At 42.6% G+C, this 15,239-nt stretch overlaps 1 protein-coding gene across 2 annotated transcripts in view; it reads right to left on the bottom strand.

Annotated features, from left to right (window-relative positions):
- The window catches only part of CPQ (carboxypeptidase Q), a 372,988-nt gene that overhangs the window by 82,931 nt on the left and 274,818 nt on the right, over nucleotides 1-15,239 (bottom strand). For both annotated transcript variants that reach the window (XM_079796014.1, XM_079796013.1), the window contains exon 6: nucleotides 6,331-6,422. In XM_079796014.1, coding sequence (XP_079652140.1) covers nucleotides 6,331-6,422 — 92 coding nt within the window. The remainder of the gene's footprint in view (nucleotides 1-6,330; nucleotides 6,423-15,239) is intronic.

Raw genomic sequence — 15,239 nt, 5'->3', positions numbered from 1 at the left:
TGTCCTTGGAAATCTTTAAAAATAGCACAAGCAGGGCTCCATCCTGCGGTCTCCCTGTCCCTGGTGTAGCAGGCAGTTACCCTGGAAAAAGGAAGCTGGACTTGATTTGTGGAGGGTCCTGATCTATTTTCGAGGTGTCTAAGCTTTACACATGTAGGAAAATTGTAAACAGATAAATACAAATACAATTACCATCTCTCATGGTTAGAGTTTTGTTCCCATTTTCCTTTTAAGATGAGAGGCAGTGGGGGATGTCCTAAGGTGGTACCTTGGAGAGCTTCTGATCTGAAGACAGTCTTTTAAATACTAGTGCAATGATCTTAACATTTACTAGTGTGAGGAGTTTCATATCACTAAAAAGTTCTTTTTGGATGATTTTTGAAATTTTTAACTATTGTCCAGCTAAAATTTTACTTAGAAAATGCCTCAAAGTAAGAAAAGTGAAGATAAAAATATTTTTATTTTTATCATTGTAGCAGGATTTAGAGAGTTAACTTCATAAACAAACAAATATGTTTATTTTTATACTCTCCAGAGAAAATGAAAATGAAAACAGTTAGAATTATTGGTGACAGGTGATATATGCATGATTGTACAATATCCCTTTCTGTCCTCCAAAATGTTGTGGAATATGATTCTGTGCTATGTGTTTTAAACTAAGCACTTTGAAGTGACTTCTCCATTCATCCATTCATGTGTTATTGTAACCAAAATTCCTAATATGTTGGTGTGTATGTGCTAGGATGAGTGCATAGATGTATATACAACTGATCCCTGAACAACATGTGCTTGAACTGCATATGTCCACTTATACATAGGTTTTCTTCAATAAATGTTGTACATGTATTTTCTCTTCCGTATGATTTTCTTAATAACATTTTCTTTTCTCTAGCTTATAAGAATACTATATATATACTAGAGGCCCAATGCACAAAGATTCGTGCAAGAATGGGCCTTCCTTCCCCTGGCTGCTGGCACTGCCTTCGCTCAGGCCAGAGCCGCCTTTCCGCCTTCCCATGCTGCCCAGAGGCCCAAAAAGGCTGGGACAGTGTGGAACGACCCCGGCTGCTCAGCCTGTTGGGTTAGTTTGCATACTCACTCCTGATTGGCTGGTGGGCGTCGTGAAGGGATGGTCAATTTGCATCTTTCTCTTTTATTAGTGTAGATATCTAACATACAAAACGTGTGTTAATTTACTTTTATGCTATTTGTAAGGTTTCCAGTCAACAGTAGACTATTAATAGTTAAGTTTGGGGGCAGTCGAAAATTATACATAGATTTTCAACTACCCTGTATTGTTCAAGCGTCAACTGTATAAATATAGGTAAATCCCATACTTCAGATGAGTGGTAGAGAAGTACATGATCATAGAAGTCCTTGTGGCTGAAATCTGGATACAGGAAAGCTGGTTCAAGCTTAGTCTCTGTACCACATTCTTTACCTGTCTGAGCCTCTTTTTTATGTATGAAATAAAAAAACCAGCATATGTCTATCCAAAAAATTTCTAGTACTGGATTTTCAGACTTATTAATAAGGAATAATTATTTTCCTTTACGTAGGGGAAAAAAAGGACAATTTATACAAAAACCACAGCGGCCAGAGGGAGGAAGCAACTTCCAGAAGGGCTACTGATCACCAAAGGACATGGTGTTGGGGTCTGCTGGGAAGAGCTTCTCCCCCAGACAATAATTCAACCTTAAAAAAACGTGTACGATAGGCACATCTATGAATAAACTAGGATGTGGTTAAGCAGTGAATGACAACTGTTCAATATCAGTGGGAAATAAGTATTGAAGCAGCAGTCGCCAACCTTTCGGACCTCACAGACCACCAGTGGTCCACGGACCACTGGTTGGCGACCGCTGTATTGGAGTATTAATTTCTTTAAAAGATCCTTCTATATGTATAGATTTTTAAAATATGCCCTTTAAAATACATTTTTGGACATTATTACTGCTTTAAGAAATATTGGGAAAGTTTGTTAATCCCTCCTCTAAGCAGGTTACTATGTCCGTTGTGTGACTCACTGGGCTGTAATTAAGGCAACAGACTGACCTGGTGCTGGTGAGTTCTGTTGGCCAAATACCTCAGGGGAAAGAGCTGCAACCTCTTGCGTGCTGAGCTTACAAACAGTCACATTAAAGCCGACCAAGACACAAGACACAGCTAAATAGACACAAGACGCTCTAAAGGTTAGCATTCTACTACCTGCTACAAACCTCTTCCACCAAAGGCGTGCCTGTGAGATTGGGAACGGCTTCAGAAGACAGTTCTCTAAACTTCTTCCCAATAAGTATTTAAAACAGGAGTCAACAGACAAAGTCAGAGCGCCAAATCTCTCCTCCTCCTCCCTTTCTCCTCCCCTCCCGCCTCTCCCTCCTCCTCCTCCTCCTCCTCCTCCTCTCCCTCTTCCTCCTCCTTCTCTGCCTCCTCATCCTCTGCCTCCTCTCCCTCCTCCTCCTCCTCTCCCCACTCCCTGGCCCCTTTATCCTCCCTCACTCCCTCCCCCTCAGGTTTTATTAGAAAATAGCCTAGCTCATTTGTCTAGTATTTTCTGACTGATTTCCCACTACAATGGCAGAGTTCAGCAGAGGGACCATATGGCCTGAAATCCTAACATATTTACTATCTGGTCCTTTCTTTAAAAAGTGTGCCAACCCCTGATTTAGGAGATGGAGGGAAGAAAACGGTCCCAAGGAAATGATCGTAGTGCAGTTGATTCAAAAGTGGTTTGCTGACTCTGTAACTCTGTAAGGCCAGAGTGTATGTGATGGGACAATTTAGGTCCAAAGGCTTGGACCCATATAGGTCATGTGTGAGCCTAATGCATGACACCTCAACTCAGATTTGGGTCTCCTGTGTGCCAATCTGGCTTCCTTGGAAAGCCCATGCACTAAATATGCTATGGATCCTTCCGCATCAGATCAGGACCGGGTCGGCAATAGTAGGCACTGAGACAAGCCATTTGTGCCTCGTAGGCAACCTCAAGTAAGCTGGTCAAAGAGGCTGGCCATGAACTGACGTCCTTCTTCATGGGTTTGGGATGGAGAATAAATGAGACAAGATGCTAAATACAAAAATTCACAATAAACCTCAGTGCTTTGGCACAGTGTTCTCAGTACCAACCTTGAAAGCCAGTTGCTTTACTTGGGATAATAATGGTGGCACAGATGCCAGGACATTGTTCTTTAGCTGTACTGGGCTGCAACCAAATGCTTAAGCCAAACGCCACTGTGATCTGAAGCCATAGGGAGTTGATAAATATGCCCCAACAACTGTAGGCAAGGCCCCAGGAACATGGAAAGAGTCCATTCTAGTTCTCACAGCTAGTCTTTTTATTTTGAACTATTTCTTTTCTTTTCTATGGGGGAAAAAAATGAACGAAAACTAGTAAAGGAGGACCCTTCTGAAGAGAGGTAAAGGAAAGACGTGAGTCGAAGCCTACGCATGTTCATTCGGAAGGTGGCATAATTTGCCTGTCCTAACGTAAAGGGATCTCTCTTCCCAGGCTGACATGCATCTCTATATAGATATCCTACATACCCGCAATTCAGAAGTCCTGTATTCATGATGGAATTCTACACAGGAGAAAGCAAACAAATGCAAAACACAGGCCTCTTTAAAAAATAATAAATCCACAAATTCTAATAAGACCCCAAAGAGCTCCCAGGTGTGTTATAGAAAATATGAGAATGTTGGAACTATAAGGGGCTCCAGACCAAGAATACACTGAGATAAATAAAATTTAATCCAATTTGTGCTGTGCTTTACAGACTAATGCAAATATCTAGGCACTGACAGAAAAACACAGGATGCATAAAAGCCCAGCAGTAATGATCAAGACAATAACCTCTGATTAGTACGTCTATATTGCACGGAACATTAACAATATAAGGCAGGCTGCTCTGGAGACATAGTCCAGACACAATTATGCTGAATGTGTATATCAGGGCTATTATTTTTACAACCGGAGCTGCAGACGAGTACAAAACTGTTCTCACTCTAGCAGTGTCACTGTAGCTAAATTAACATGTGCAGAGGCAATGGGTCGGTGAAATAAAATGGAAGAAAGCCATGTGCCTAGATAACATGAAGGAGTTGTACAAGCATTTCTAACCTATTCCTTTATTTTGGAGTGAAACGTGAACCTAATGTGAGCTGGAGAGTTGGCAAGAAGTTTACTACTAAAAGAGGCTAGCATTTTTGTATATTTACATAAGTAAAGAGAAATCTTGTTCCTCAGCATTGCCTCGCAAGAAATTCTGACAAAATATCATACATACTCTTTTTAACGTTTTCTGATTTAGACTTGGCTAGGATAAACTGATGTGTTTAGAGTGATCATATATCCCATCCCTCATTTAATAATGCCTATTTAAAATATTGCCCTTATTAATGACTACCAGAACACAGCAGTGTTCATAGTCCCTGTAATTCAATTGCCAGTAGTTTGTGCAATACATCAGGAAAAGGTTAAAATATTTTTCATGCCAGATAGAACGTATCAATCTATTTTATTTGATTATCTTGTGTAATGAGGCTTTCTCCAGGCCAGATTACCTGACTCATTATAAGTATGCCAGATCATATTTTTGCTTAAAATGGAAAAGATTAAAAAATGTCCGCAATCCAGTGGAAACTATTCTAGGGTGTTTTTTTTTTCTTTTATACATTTCAGGACATGAGAAATTACATCCTGTTCTCCTTCAAGGATAGAGAAGAAAGTAGAAAAGAAAGAGACATTGTTCCCATGAGCAGGAGATTAGGCAAATGGCATCTGGACTACACTCATTTTCTTCACTGATTTGAAAATTCAATAAAATAACTTGTAGTACTTTTTAATTCCCAAGTTAAATTCCACTTCTGTAAGTAAAGTCCTAAAAATCACTAGAGGACAATGATATCCTCCTATTCGTAGTGCAAGCTGAATTTAACCAATAAAGACATAAAAACGTTCACACTTTTGTAAAATAATTTCAGGAAGAAAGAATAACACAAAGGCATTTTTGCCACACACACACACACACACACACACACACACACACACACACACACTTTCTAGGGTCACCCTTTTTAAGGTGTAAATCTCCCTCTCCAAACCCTTCTGGGGATCATTACCTCCTCAGGCCCTTGGGCTCAGGGAAGTTCCCACAGCCCCCAGCCGCCAGGTGAATGAAGTCTATGTCCTAGCACTGTGGTCGGCAAACTGCGGCTCGCGAGTCACATGCGGCTCTTTGGCCCCTTGAGTGTGGCTCTTCCACAAAATACCACGGCCTGGGCGAGTCTGTTTTGAAGAAGTGGCGTTAGAAGAAGTTTAAGTTTAAAAAATTTGGCTCTCAAAAGAAATTTCAATCGCTGTACTGTTGATATTTGGCTCTGTTGACTAATGAGTTTGCCGACCACTGTCCTAGCATGTCCACTGTGGTTACGAGCTGGATGGCATTTATTTCTACATCCTGCTCCTTCCAGGTGTTCCTCCAACTTGAAATAAGCTCACTCTAACCATTAACAGCCCACAAGCCTCATGCAGGAAGAAAAGGTCTTTGGTCTTCCTTAAATCATAAGGCAGGGCACAGAGTGAAGGTGGTCGTCTTAAGGCCAGGAAGCAGGAAAGGGAAAAGAAAGATGACATTAGCAGTGGAGGGATAATTTTCAGAACTGTACCTTGAAAAATATTAAAGTGTTACCACAAGAACGGCCAGAAATAAACATTCTAATAGTACGGCATGTTGGGAAGGATGGGGAGCACCAGGGACTCTCATATGCGGCAGGTGGGAATGTAGGGCGGGACAGTCTCCCACCTCTTTGGAAGTTTCTAACAAGGTTAGACATACATCAGCAACTGAAAAAAAAAAAAGAATTGCCTACGTCCACCAAAATATTTGTATAAATATCTCCATAACAGCCTTATGCATAATAGCTCAAACTGGAAACAACCCAAATGCCACCAACAGGAGAATGGATTAAAAAGTTGTGTTACATGCGTTCAACACAAATCTACTTCACAGCAGAAAGCAATAAACCACTGTTAATACAACATGATGAATCACAAAAATCACAGGCTTCTGTATGGTACATACTATATGGTACACACTGTATGGCTTCGTGTGTATGAAGTTCAAGAAGAGGCAAAACCAATCTGTGGTGATAAAAGTCAGCATAATAGTTAGTTTTGGTAGGTAAACAGGTGGATCTGATGGGGGAACTTCCTAGGGAACAGGAGCACGCTATGATCACATGGGGTGTACATTTAACAGTTCTTCAGGACAAAGAGGGCATTGTTACCTGCGCTGTATTCCATGTAAAAGCCCAGAGTAGGGCTGCTCTCACCTTGTGTGACTGAAAATACTGGAAAGCACCCACTCCACCCTGCTCCTCTGCGGTCCAGAGCACCAAACGGAGAGTCCTCTTTGGACGCAGCCCTGAGGAAAAGAACAAAATACGTGATCCCTCAGTTGAATTAAATTTTTTTTTTTTTTTTTAATGGCAAGGCCTCTCATCTGCATCCGGGAGGCAGAAAGGAGCCAGAGGCACATGCATTCCTCTCTGGCTGGTGTGGCGGCCTGACTCAGAGTGACTGACACAGGGAAGGAGCACCCGCTGGGCTGGTCTCCAGGCGGGTGAAGGTAGAAAGGGGTGTGCAACCGCTGCCTGCAGGCAGGAGGTCAGAGCCTCTCAGCACATCTTTAACTGGACATCCTGCCCCACACGACCCAGTGTCAGTGGTGGTAGATCACAGACAAATGCAGTGACGAGGAATTTAGGCAGTTCGCGGGGCTTCCGGCGATGAACTGAAACCAACCCATTTAACCTATTACAAGATAAGGTGTGCAGGGAATTGCTTCTTAGTCTGTACCCACATGTCAGCTAGCTGCCCATGCTATTCTCGGCAATGTAATCACTGCCAACCAGAGACGCCATTTATGTTTACCCACATTTTCCTCTCCAACGCGGAACTATGAGGTCATTCACATAAGGTCAATGAAGATGAATTGAGTGAGGATAACATTCTGCTCACCTGATTGCTACGTAAACAGCTTGGTAGCAATTTCATTGACTTGGGAAATACACATTGGTATCTTGGAGCTGTTAAAGTTACTGACATGTAGAAGCACTTTTGAGGGACAGTGTCTGCTCAGGAAAAGCTAACTACAAGGAAGCTCTCTTTCTCAACCTTGAAAACAATACACTAAAATCCCACTTCGTGACCAAGAATTAAAACCTGGCCTGATTCAGCCCTCATGAAGTTTCAGAGAGGTAGCACAGGCAGAAAAACAGGAAGCTGGGCTTTAAATCTTATTAAGAGGACCCACCCTCCTGCCTCACCACGGGGGAGCCCCGAGGGAAAGACTGCGAGTGGCTCTGAGCTGGACGCACTGCAGATCCCAAGTACATCCACGCAAGTGCTGCCCCGGGCGCCTGGCCTTCAAGGCCTCAGCTGCTCGACTGCAGCCGCTGATAAGTGCTCCAGGGAACAGAGCGATGCCCTGCCCCCCGCCCCCCCCTCCCCCCAGCACCAACAATGTTCTCCTGTTATAAGCCTAGGGCTAAGGAGCGGAAAATGAGCTGCGTTTGTCACCAAATTGAATATCATTGTGAAGCCACTGGACACCTGAGGATTTTAACATAATTAGAAAAGCACAGGTTCAGGACACAGGCTGCCCTGAGTTCCCATGAAAGCCTGGGCAAGCCGTTTCCACGCCCAGTTGCCCAGCAAATCCCACTGGTGTTTTCTTCTAAGTCTACCTAGAACCCAACTCCTCACTCTGCCAGGACTGTGGCCTGAGCCCCACCCTCTTTCGCCTGGATTGTTGTAGTCGCTCCTAACTGGCCCCCCCGCCCCCCGCCGCCCCCCCCCCCCCCCCCCCCCCCCCCCCCCCGCCATGGTCCTCGCCTCTCTGCAGGTGACGCTCCGCACTGCAGCCAGGAGGACCTTTTTAACCTTTTGCACTCGGATGTCGAGTGTGACTCGACACGGTTAGCATCGCTAGCAGCTCGTATGTCGAGCCACACTCGACACGTAGTCACCGTGGGGGGAAGGGGAATTTTTGTCTATTTTTCCAGTATCTTTTCTTGTTTTCATTAGCATGAAAGGACAAGTAAAATGTAAATGCCGTCGCAACTGATGCCACCACCTAAGCTTCACCAATGGCATCTTCAAAGGCTATTTGTTTCTAAGACACATCAGTCACGTGAAAAAGGTTAGACCAGTACACTAACTTCCAGGGGTAGATTAATTATCCAGTAACTTAGAGCAACGTTTAGATGGAAAGCTCCATATAATCACACCTCACCCTAACAAAAAACACAAAGATCATGTTGTTTGTTCTAACAGAAAAATCAAAGGAGGAAGAAGAGAGACGATTTATATTCACGAAACATGTGAATGTAAACCAGGTCTTCATGTGGGTGAAAGTTTCAAAAAATATCACACCATGAAAAATTATAGAGATTAAAATTACTCTTTGAATGTATCAATAATTTGAAATATAAAAAAATCCAAATAAATAAGTTTGTATGAAAAGAAACTCCAGTTTTTTATTCTACTGCCATGCTTTGTAAAATCTGGGGTATTTAAAAAATTAAATCCCGAGTAGAATAAAGGAATCGAGAAAAAAGTAAGAGCGAGTGCAAAGGGTTAAACTTCAACCAGATCACCTCCTTTCTCTGCTCAAAAACCCCAGGAGCCACACTGTGAGCTTCCAGGAGGCAGGGCTTGATGTTTTCTGATTCACTGTGATGCCCCCAGTGCCCAGAGTGTTGGGCACACATTAGGTGCCCCAGTGAGAGTTGGTGAATGAAGAAGTGAACCCAAAACTTGGTGTCCACGTTAGAACAGAATTCAAAGCCCTCCACCACATTTCCAGCCACATCTCCTAAAACTCCTCCGCGAGTCACTCCCAGGCAAGCCAGGCAGGCAGGTCTGGTGAGCTCTGCTATCGTTAGGCACCTGCCGTGTAACCACTGGAAATCGATCTCGCCGGACTTCTGCCTGCTATACTGAAGAGAGGAGAGAATATTCTAGGCCTATGCCATCACGATTTCACAGGGTGGCTGTGAGGAATACATGAGATGGGAGTGTCTGTAAGACTATCCTGTGCCTGGCATGTAATAGACACTTGATAAATGAATTATAAACCTACATAATGGATATCCAAGCACAGAGCACACACTTGTACCCACAGGGAGAAGGGGAATCTCAATACTCAGAGAGGATGTCTGCCAAGGGCATTCAAATGCCTGCTGAAAAAGAACCCTACGTTGCCCACTGCCTGCTCCAGTCAAACCACCCGCTCACCACACTCATGGCACAAACTTCAATTGCTGGAGGAAGAAATCTAATCAGTGTACCTAGAGATCATAACATTGGGTTTGTCTAAAAGAAGTGTGTTTAATGTCAGTTTAAATCAAATGACACTTGGCTGGCAACATAGAAAAATATTAGACAGAATAAAGTACAGTAAATGAAATTTCTGAACATTTTTCAGATCCATAAAAAGGGGGGAAATGTATCTTCTCTTTACATATCTCTGTACCTATCAGCACAACAGTACCAAGTCATTAAAATGGTGGAATTCTCTAAGTTAGCGGTTGCCAACCTGTGGTCCCTGAGGTCTGAAAGGGTGGCGACCGCTGCTCTAAATAAAGATCAAGAGGCAGTTAGCACAGGTTTAAAAAATTATCTTTTAAAAGAAAATGCCATGAATATCTCTAAAGATTTGGTGTTCCACTTAGAAAGCATTATCATACAGAATTAGCCACCTCAGTCCACGCATGGGCAGTGAGGGTCACCGAAAGAGATTGGCCTTGGAATCTGAACAAGCATTGACTGATTCCCTGCTGTGCCACCCCTGGCTCTGTGCCTTTAGATTAGTTACCTAATCTCTCTGAGCCTCAGTTTCTTCATCTATACCAGGAAAATGGTAACTGCCTTATGGGATGGCTCAGAAAATAAAATGAGGCAAGTACCTATCAAAAACAGGCTCTGGCACATGGTAGGTGTTCAAGAATTGTCAGCTTCTCTCCACATCACTCCACAGGCTTTCAGTCGGTGCCAATAATGAACAGGACAATCTTATTCCCACAAGAAGTGTATTTATCCCTCATTCCCCTTCCTGAGGAGCCATAGAACACCTTTGTTCAAACAGAAAGTGTTCCCAGCCAAGGGAAAAAAAAACATAAATTTTATCGAACTTGTAGAAAAGCACATAACATCTTTCAGTATGGAATTCTCCTTCATCCCAACATAGAGCATATCCCAGTCCAAATAAATAGAAACAGCTTCTTCCCTTTAAAATGAGGGCTGATCAGAATTCTTAGTTTCTGGATAAAGTAAAAACGCTTAATAAATCTGAAAACTGGACAAAGTTAATATAAGGCTATCTATATTGACCAATTTTAAATGATAACATATTGTGACTCTCAAATCCAAACTAGATTTAGAAGCTAAGAATTTTAAGTATATAAAATAAAACAATAATAAAGCAAAAATAACAACAGCAACACAATGTGATATGAAGTCAATTGTGTGAATTGTATTTGGTAGTAGGACTGGGGGAAACGACGTAGCTCAGGAGTCATCGTGGTTCAAACTCTGGCCCTGGCTCCATGGCGTACAGCACCGGCCCAAGGCAAGCGCATGAAACAAAGTTTTAGAATTGGAGGTGAGAGGGAAGACCCCGGTCTTAGCTGGCTAGACAGACGCAGGTCTCACTGAGGTTTTGTCAGAAGACAGGCCATTAGTTCCCCATTATGCATACAAACTTCCCAGAGATCTTTTGACCTTCTGGAGTTTCTATTAAGAGCTCTGAATGGAACAACAAACATTTTACAGCATCATGGTTTTCCTCTAAAAAACACAGATCTCTGATAATGTGTCAGAGTTCTGTCTTGTTTATGAAATATTGACAAACGCATTTCACTTTCATTTTATTGAGGAGAGTAATAATGCTATTGGGAAAATAGTGCCTATGAGAAAAGGTGAGAACAACCTTTATTGGACTTTATTTTTCATTACTCTCAAACTTAAAGATGACAAGCCTGAGAGGTGACTTCCATTAAACTCATCAATTGAAAAGGAAATGTGACTGTCTTACACTTGCACCAAGAGTGGGGCAAAATAAAAGCAACTCAGATTAATCCAATCTTGAAGATGGCTTTCCCAAATCTTGAATTCTAAAGAACACTATTGGTTAATATGCATCAACCCAAATACTCATAAACTGCTCAGTTTCAATCCCTCCAGAACTATGTACGTGCACTGTTCTCCCTTCTGTGACCTAACTTTGTAGAGAAAACATAACTTTCTCCTACCGTAAATTACTCACTTCCCATTTAAATGAACTCGTTCATAAATACACTCCATGTCCAGCTCTCTTTTATCAGTAGCTCAGAAGAGAGCCTACACTTAGAGATTTCTATTCCCACAATAAACTTCACTAACATAAGTGTAGTATCTGAGTGGTAGAATAAATAATGACATATTAGCATATAAATTGAATGAGAAGAGGCAAAAGCATAGTGGTTAAGTATATGGGTTTGGGGGTCGAGACCTATTTCCACCTTAGGCAAGTTACATAATTTGTTATTTACTAAACTACTGTAATTTACCATTGTTTGTTTTTAAATAGGGGCATGATTAGATATTTTATTTTATTGCAATTACTTCTCTTTATAGGCAGGAACAGAAAATCACTTAAGAAAATCTTCTGTTCTTAGAAGAATTACCTCGTATCTTTCTTAGTTATGCAGACATAAAGCAATTAGGCACTTTGGGGAGGCACTGGGCAGGGCAACAAACTTTTCTAAAACTCCATCTCCTAAGCAGCTCCCTCTTGAGCATCTGGAGGAACCACCTGGACTCTGGGCAGGAGGTCCATCAGCTTGTAAAAGGAGCCCAGGGCCTTCTGGGAGGAAAGGCCCAGTGTCCTCCGCCCCGCTTCCTGGGACTGGGGGCTGGGACTGAGAGAACGGTTAGGTCAGGATGACAATCACGAAGGCCCAGGACAGGGCAGGTCCTGGAAACCACTGGTGAAGGGAGGAGCCTGGGCTGGTGACCTGGGCTCCACCCAGTGGCCTCAGGTTCCAGGCGAAGGGCTCATTTCAGCCGAGCGTGTGGCCATCGCTATAAGCTCCTCCAGGCCCAGCAGTTCTGGCGCAGAGGCCATGATTTAGGGAAGAGAAGCTGAGGATGGGAAGTAAGCGATGTAACCTTGCTGCCCCGAATGGGCACCGCTGTGACGTGGGGGGTGCAAACGATGCCACGCAACAGCCACAGGGGACAGCAGTCACCTGCGTTTCCTGCTGCAGGTGTCGGGAGGGGGACTAGCTCTTCGCCCGAGGAAAGCCCCAGGGTTCGTGGACCCTCCAGAGGCAGTGGGAGGGTCTCAAGAGGAGATACTGTACTTTTTGCCAATAAGGCCTGGAAGGCTGGGATAATGAACTGTAAAGTAATTAACGAGATAGGATCATATTTATAGCCTATGTTGTGGAACAGGTCATTACAGTTATCATTTCCATAATTCAGAGGGAGCAGAATATAGAGTCCTACCTCATTATAATGATTAGGATCCTATTAGCCAGGAAAATCACCATTAATCACTGCTGAAGTAGAAGCACTGTAACTACCAGTATGCGAAGGCCATTTCCGGCCTAGCCCAGTTCCCCACTCTTACATCCTGCTTCTGCCTCTCAGCCCACACTCCAGCCACATCACATTTCCTACCGGTCCCTGCACGAGCTAGGCTACCTCAGATTTTTGGTTCTTTGTACATGCTCCTTTCCTGTCTAGAATGACCCTTCCTGTTTCCATCTGGAAAACTCCTATTCACTCAACAAAGCCCATCTCTAACGTTACTTTCCCCGGGGAAGGTTCCCCCACCTCTAGGGTGAAGTTGGTTACCCATTTCTCAGTGTTCCTCTGCAACTTCACACAGACCTCTTACTTCCACTTTCAAACACACTTAAATGTTGATCTCCCCACTGGATTATTAATTTCCTGAGACGTACTCATTTCTCTCTTTAATAATCCTGGCTGACTGACTATATTTATATAAGTATAAATAAAATCTGTGGCCTTTTCATTTTATCTAAAGCATAGTCGTGCCTCCAGAGTTTATAAAGTTGCTAGGATATGCTCTTTATGTAAAACTAAAGCCCAAATTACACAGGTGAAAACACCCCAATAGCTTAGATACTCAGATTTGTGTTAACGTCTACATGTGCTTCGGTTGCTATTACATTTACCTACTTTTGTAGCACAAATAGTTCTACTCAAAATTTAGTACAAGAGCTCTTGATGATCATCATTAAATATATATATATAATGCTCATAGAAATCCTTCCATCAGCTAGTTATATTAAATTATAGATATTTGCATTTTAAACTCTGGCAGTTCTCTTAAAGTTTTTACTTCGATATATTTTCTGATTATAAGAACGATATACGTATATCCTTCTTTCAAATTTCAATGGAAAACTAAGCCCTGGCCAGTGTTGTGTAGAGGGTAGAGTGCCAGCCCACATATCTAAGGGTCTTGGGTTTGATCCCCAGTCAGGGCATGTACCTGTGTTGCAAGTTTGACATCAGCCCTGATTGGGGTTCATGCGAGAGGCAACCAATCAATATGTCTCTCTCACATCGATGTCTCTCCCTGCCCCCCTTCTCTCTCCCTCCCTCCCCTCCATCTTCCTTCCCTTCTACTCTCTCTAAAAATCAATGGAAAAAAATATTCTCTGGTGTGGAGTAACAACAACACAATAATAATACATAAAATAAATTGAAAAGTGAGAAAAATAATAAAAAATTAGAAAACAAAAATAACCTATTGGTATAGTTATATTGCCTTATAATTTTTAAATTAATGTATTCATATACATACATGCAAATAGTTTTATACCACCTTTTTCACTTAAAATCATGGCACGTATGGCCTTTATCTATTACTAGAAGCCCGGTGCACGAAATTCGTGCACGGTGGGGGGTTGTCCCTCAGCCCAGCCTGTACCCTCTCCAATCTGGGACTCCTGGAGGGATGTCCGATTGCGCGTTTAGGCCCGATCCTGGTGGGATCGGGCCTAAACGGGCAGTCAGACATCCCTCTCACAATCCAGGACTGCTGGCTCCCAACTGCTTGCCTGCCTGCCTTCCTGATTGCCCCTAACCGCTTCCGCCTGCAGCCTGATCACCCCCTAACCACTCCGCTGCCAGCCTGGTTGAGGCTTAACTGCTCCCCTGCCAGCTTGTTTGCCCCCAACTTCCCTCCTCTGCCAGCCTGGTCACCCCTAACTGCCCTCTCCTGCAGGGTTGATCACCTCCAACTGCCCTCCCTTGCAAGCCTGGTCCCTCTCAACTGCCCTCCCTTGCAGGCCTGGTCCCTCACAACTGCCCTCCCATGCAGGCCGGGTGCCTCCCAACTGCCCTCTCCTGCTGGCCATCTTGTGGTGGCCATCTTGTGTCCACATGGGGGCAGGATCTTTGACCACATGGGGGCAGCTATATCGTGTGTTGCAGTGATGATCAATCTGTATATTACTCTTTTATTAGATAGGATAATCAATAATTTTTAAGAAAGTGATTAATTTTATTTAGCTACTATCAAACATTTAAGATTTTTTATCCTTAGGACAAGTTCTTAAAAGTAGAAATACTGAATCTAAATAGTATAAACATTTTTGAGGCTCTTAAAACACATCACATACTTCCTAAAGAAAGGTTACCAATTTATATTCCCACCAACTATGTATGAAAATATTAGCTTCTACTTATACGTCAAACTTTTCATCTTAGCGCTGTTGTTTTGATGTGTGCAATATGCTATATCTATTTTTCTACATTCTACTCATATTCAGCTAAAATAATTATACACAGGCACACTCAATCTTTAGCCTTTTTTTTTTAGTTGAATGAGACAAATGTTGTTTATATCTAGTGTCTGATTAAAGTTACAATATGTGCATTTGTTTCTCTTATTTAAAGTGCCTGATAGTAGGGCCCTTTCATCAATATATTTCGAAGATAAAGTTAGTATCACGCATGGATCAGAAGCCTAATCTAGTTGGCATTTTAAAACATGCTATTTCTTCGTCCCTACCATTATTTAGATGTGTTTTATCTGCAAGGTGAAATTGAGAAGCCTGGTTAATGACTGATTTAAACTCTGAATCACACTTTTGTTAAGAGTTCTACATTGCAAAAAAACGTCAAATGGGGAGAGTTTAACAGTACAATTTTTAAGAAA

This window comes from Cnephaeus nilssonii (genome assembly GCF_951640355.1).
Source record: "Cnephaeus nilssonii genome assembly, chromosome: 18".
Lineage (NCBI taxonomy): Eukaryota > Metazoa > Chordata > Mammalia > Chiroptera > Vespertilionidae > Cnephaeus > Cnephaeus nilssonii.
This window is presented reverse-complemented; position numbering and strand designations above follow the sequence as displayed.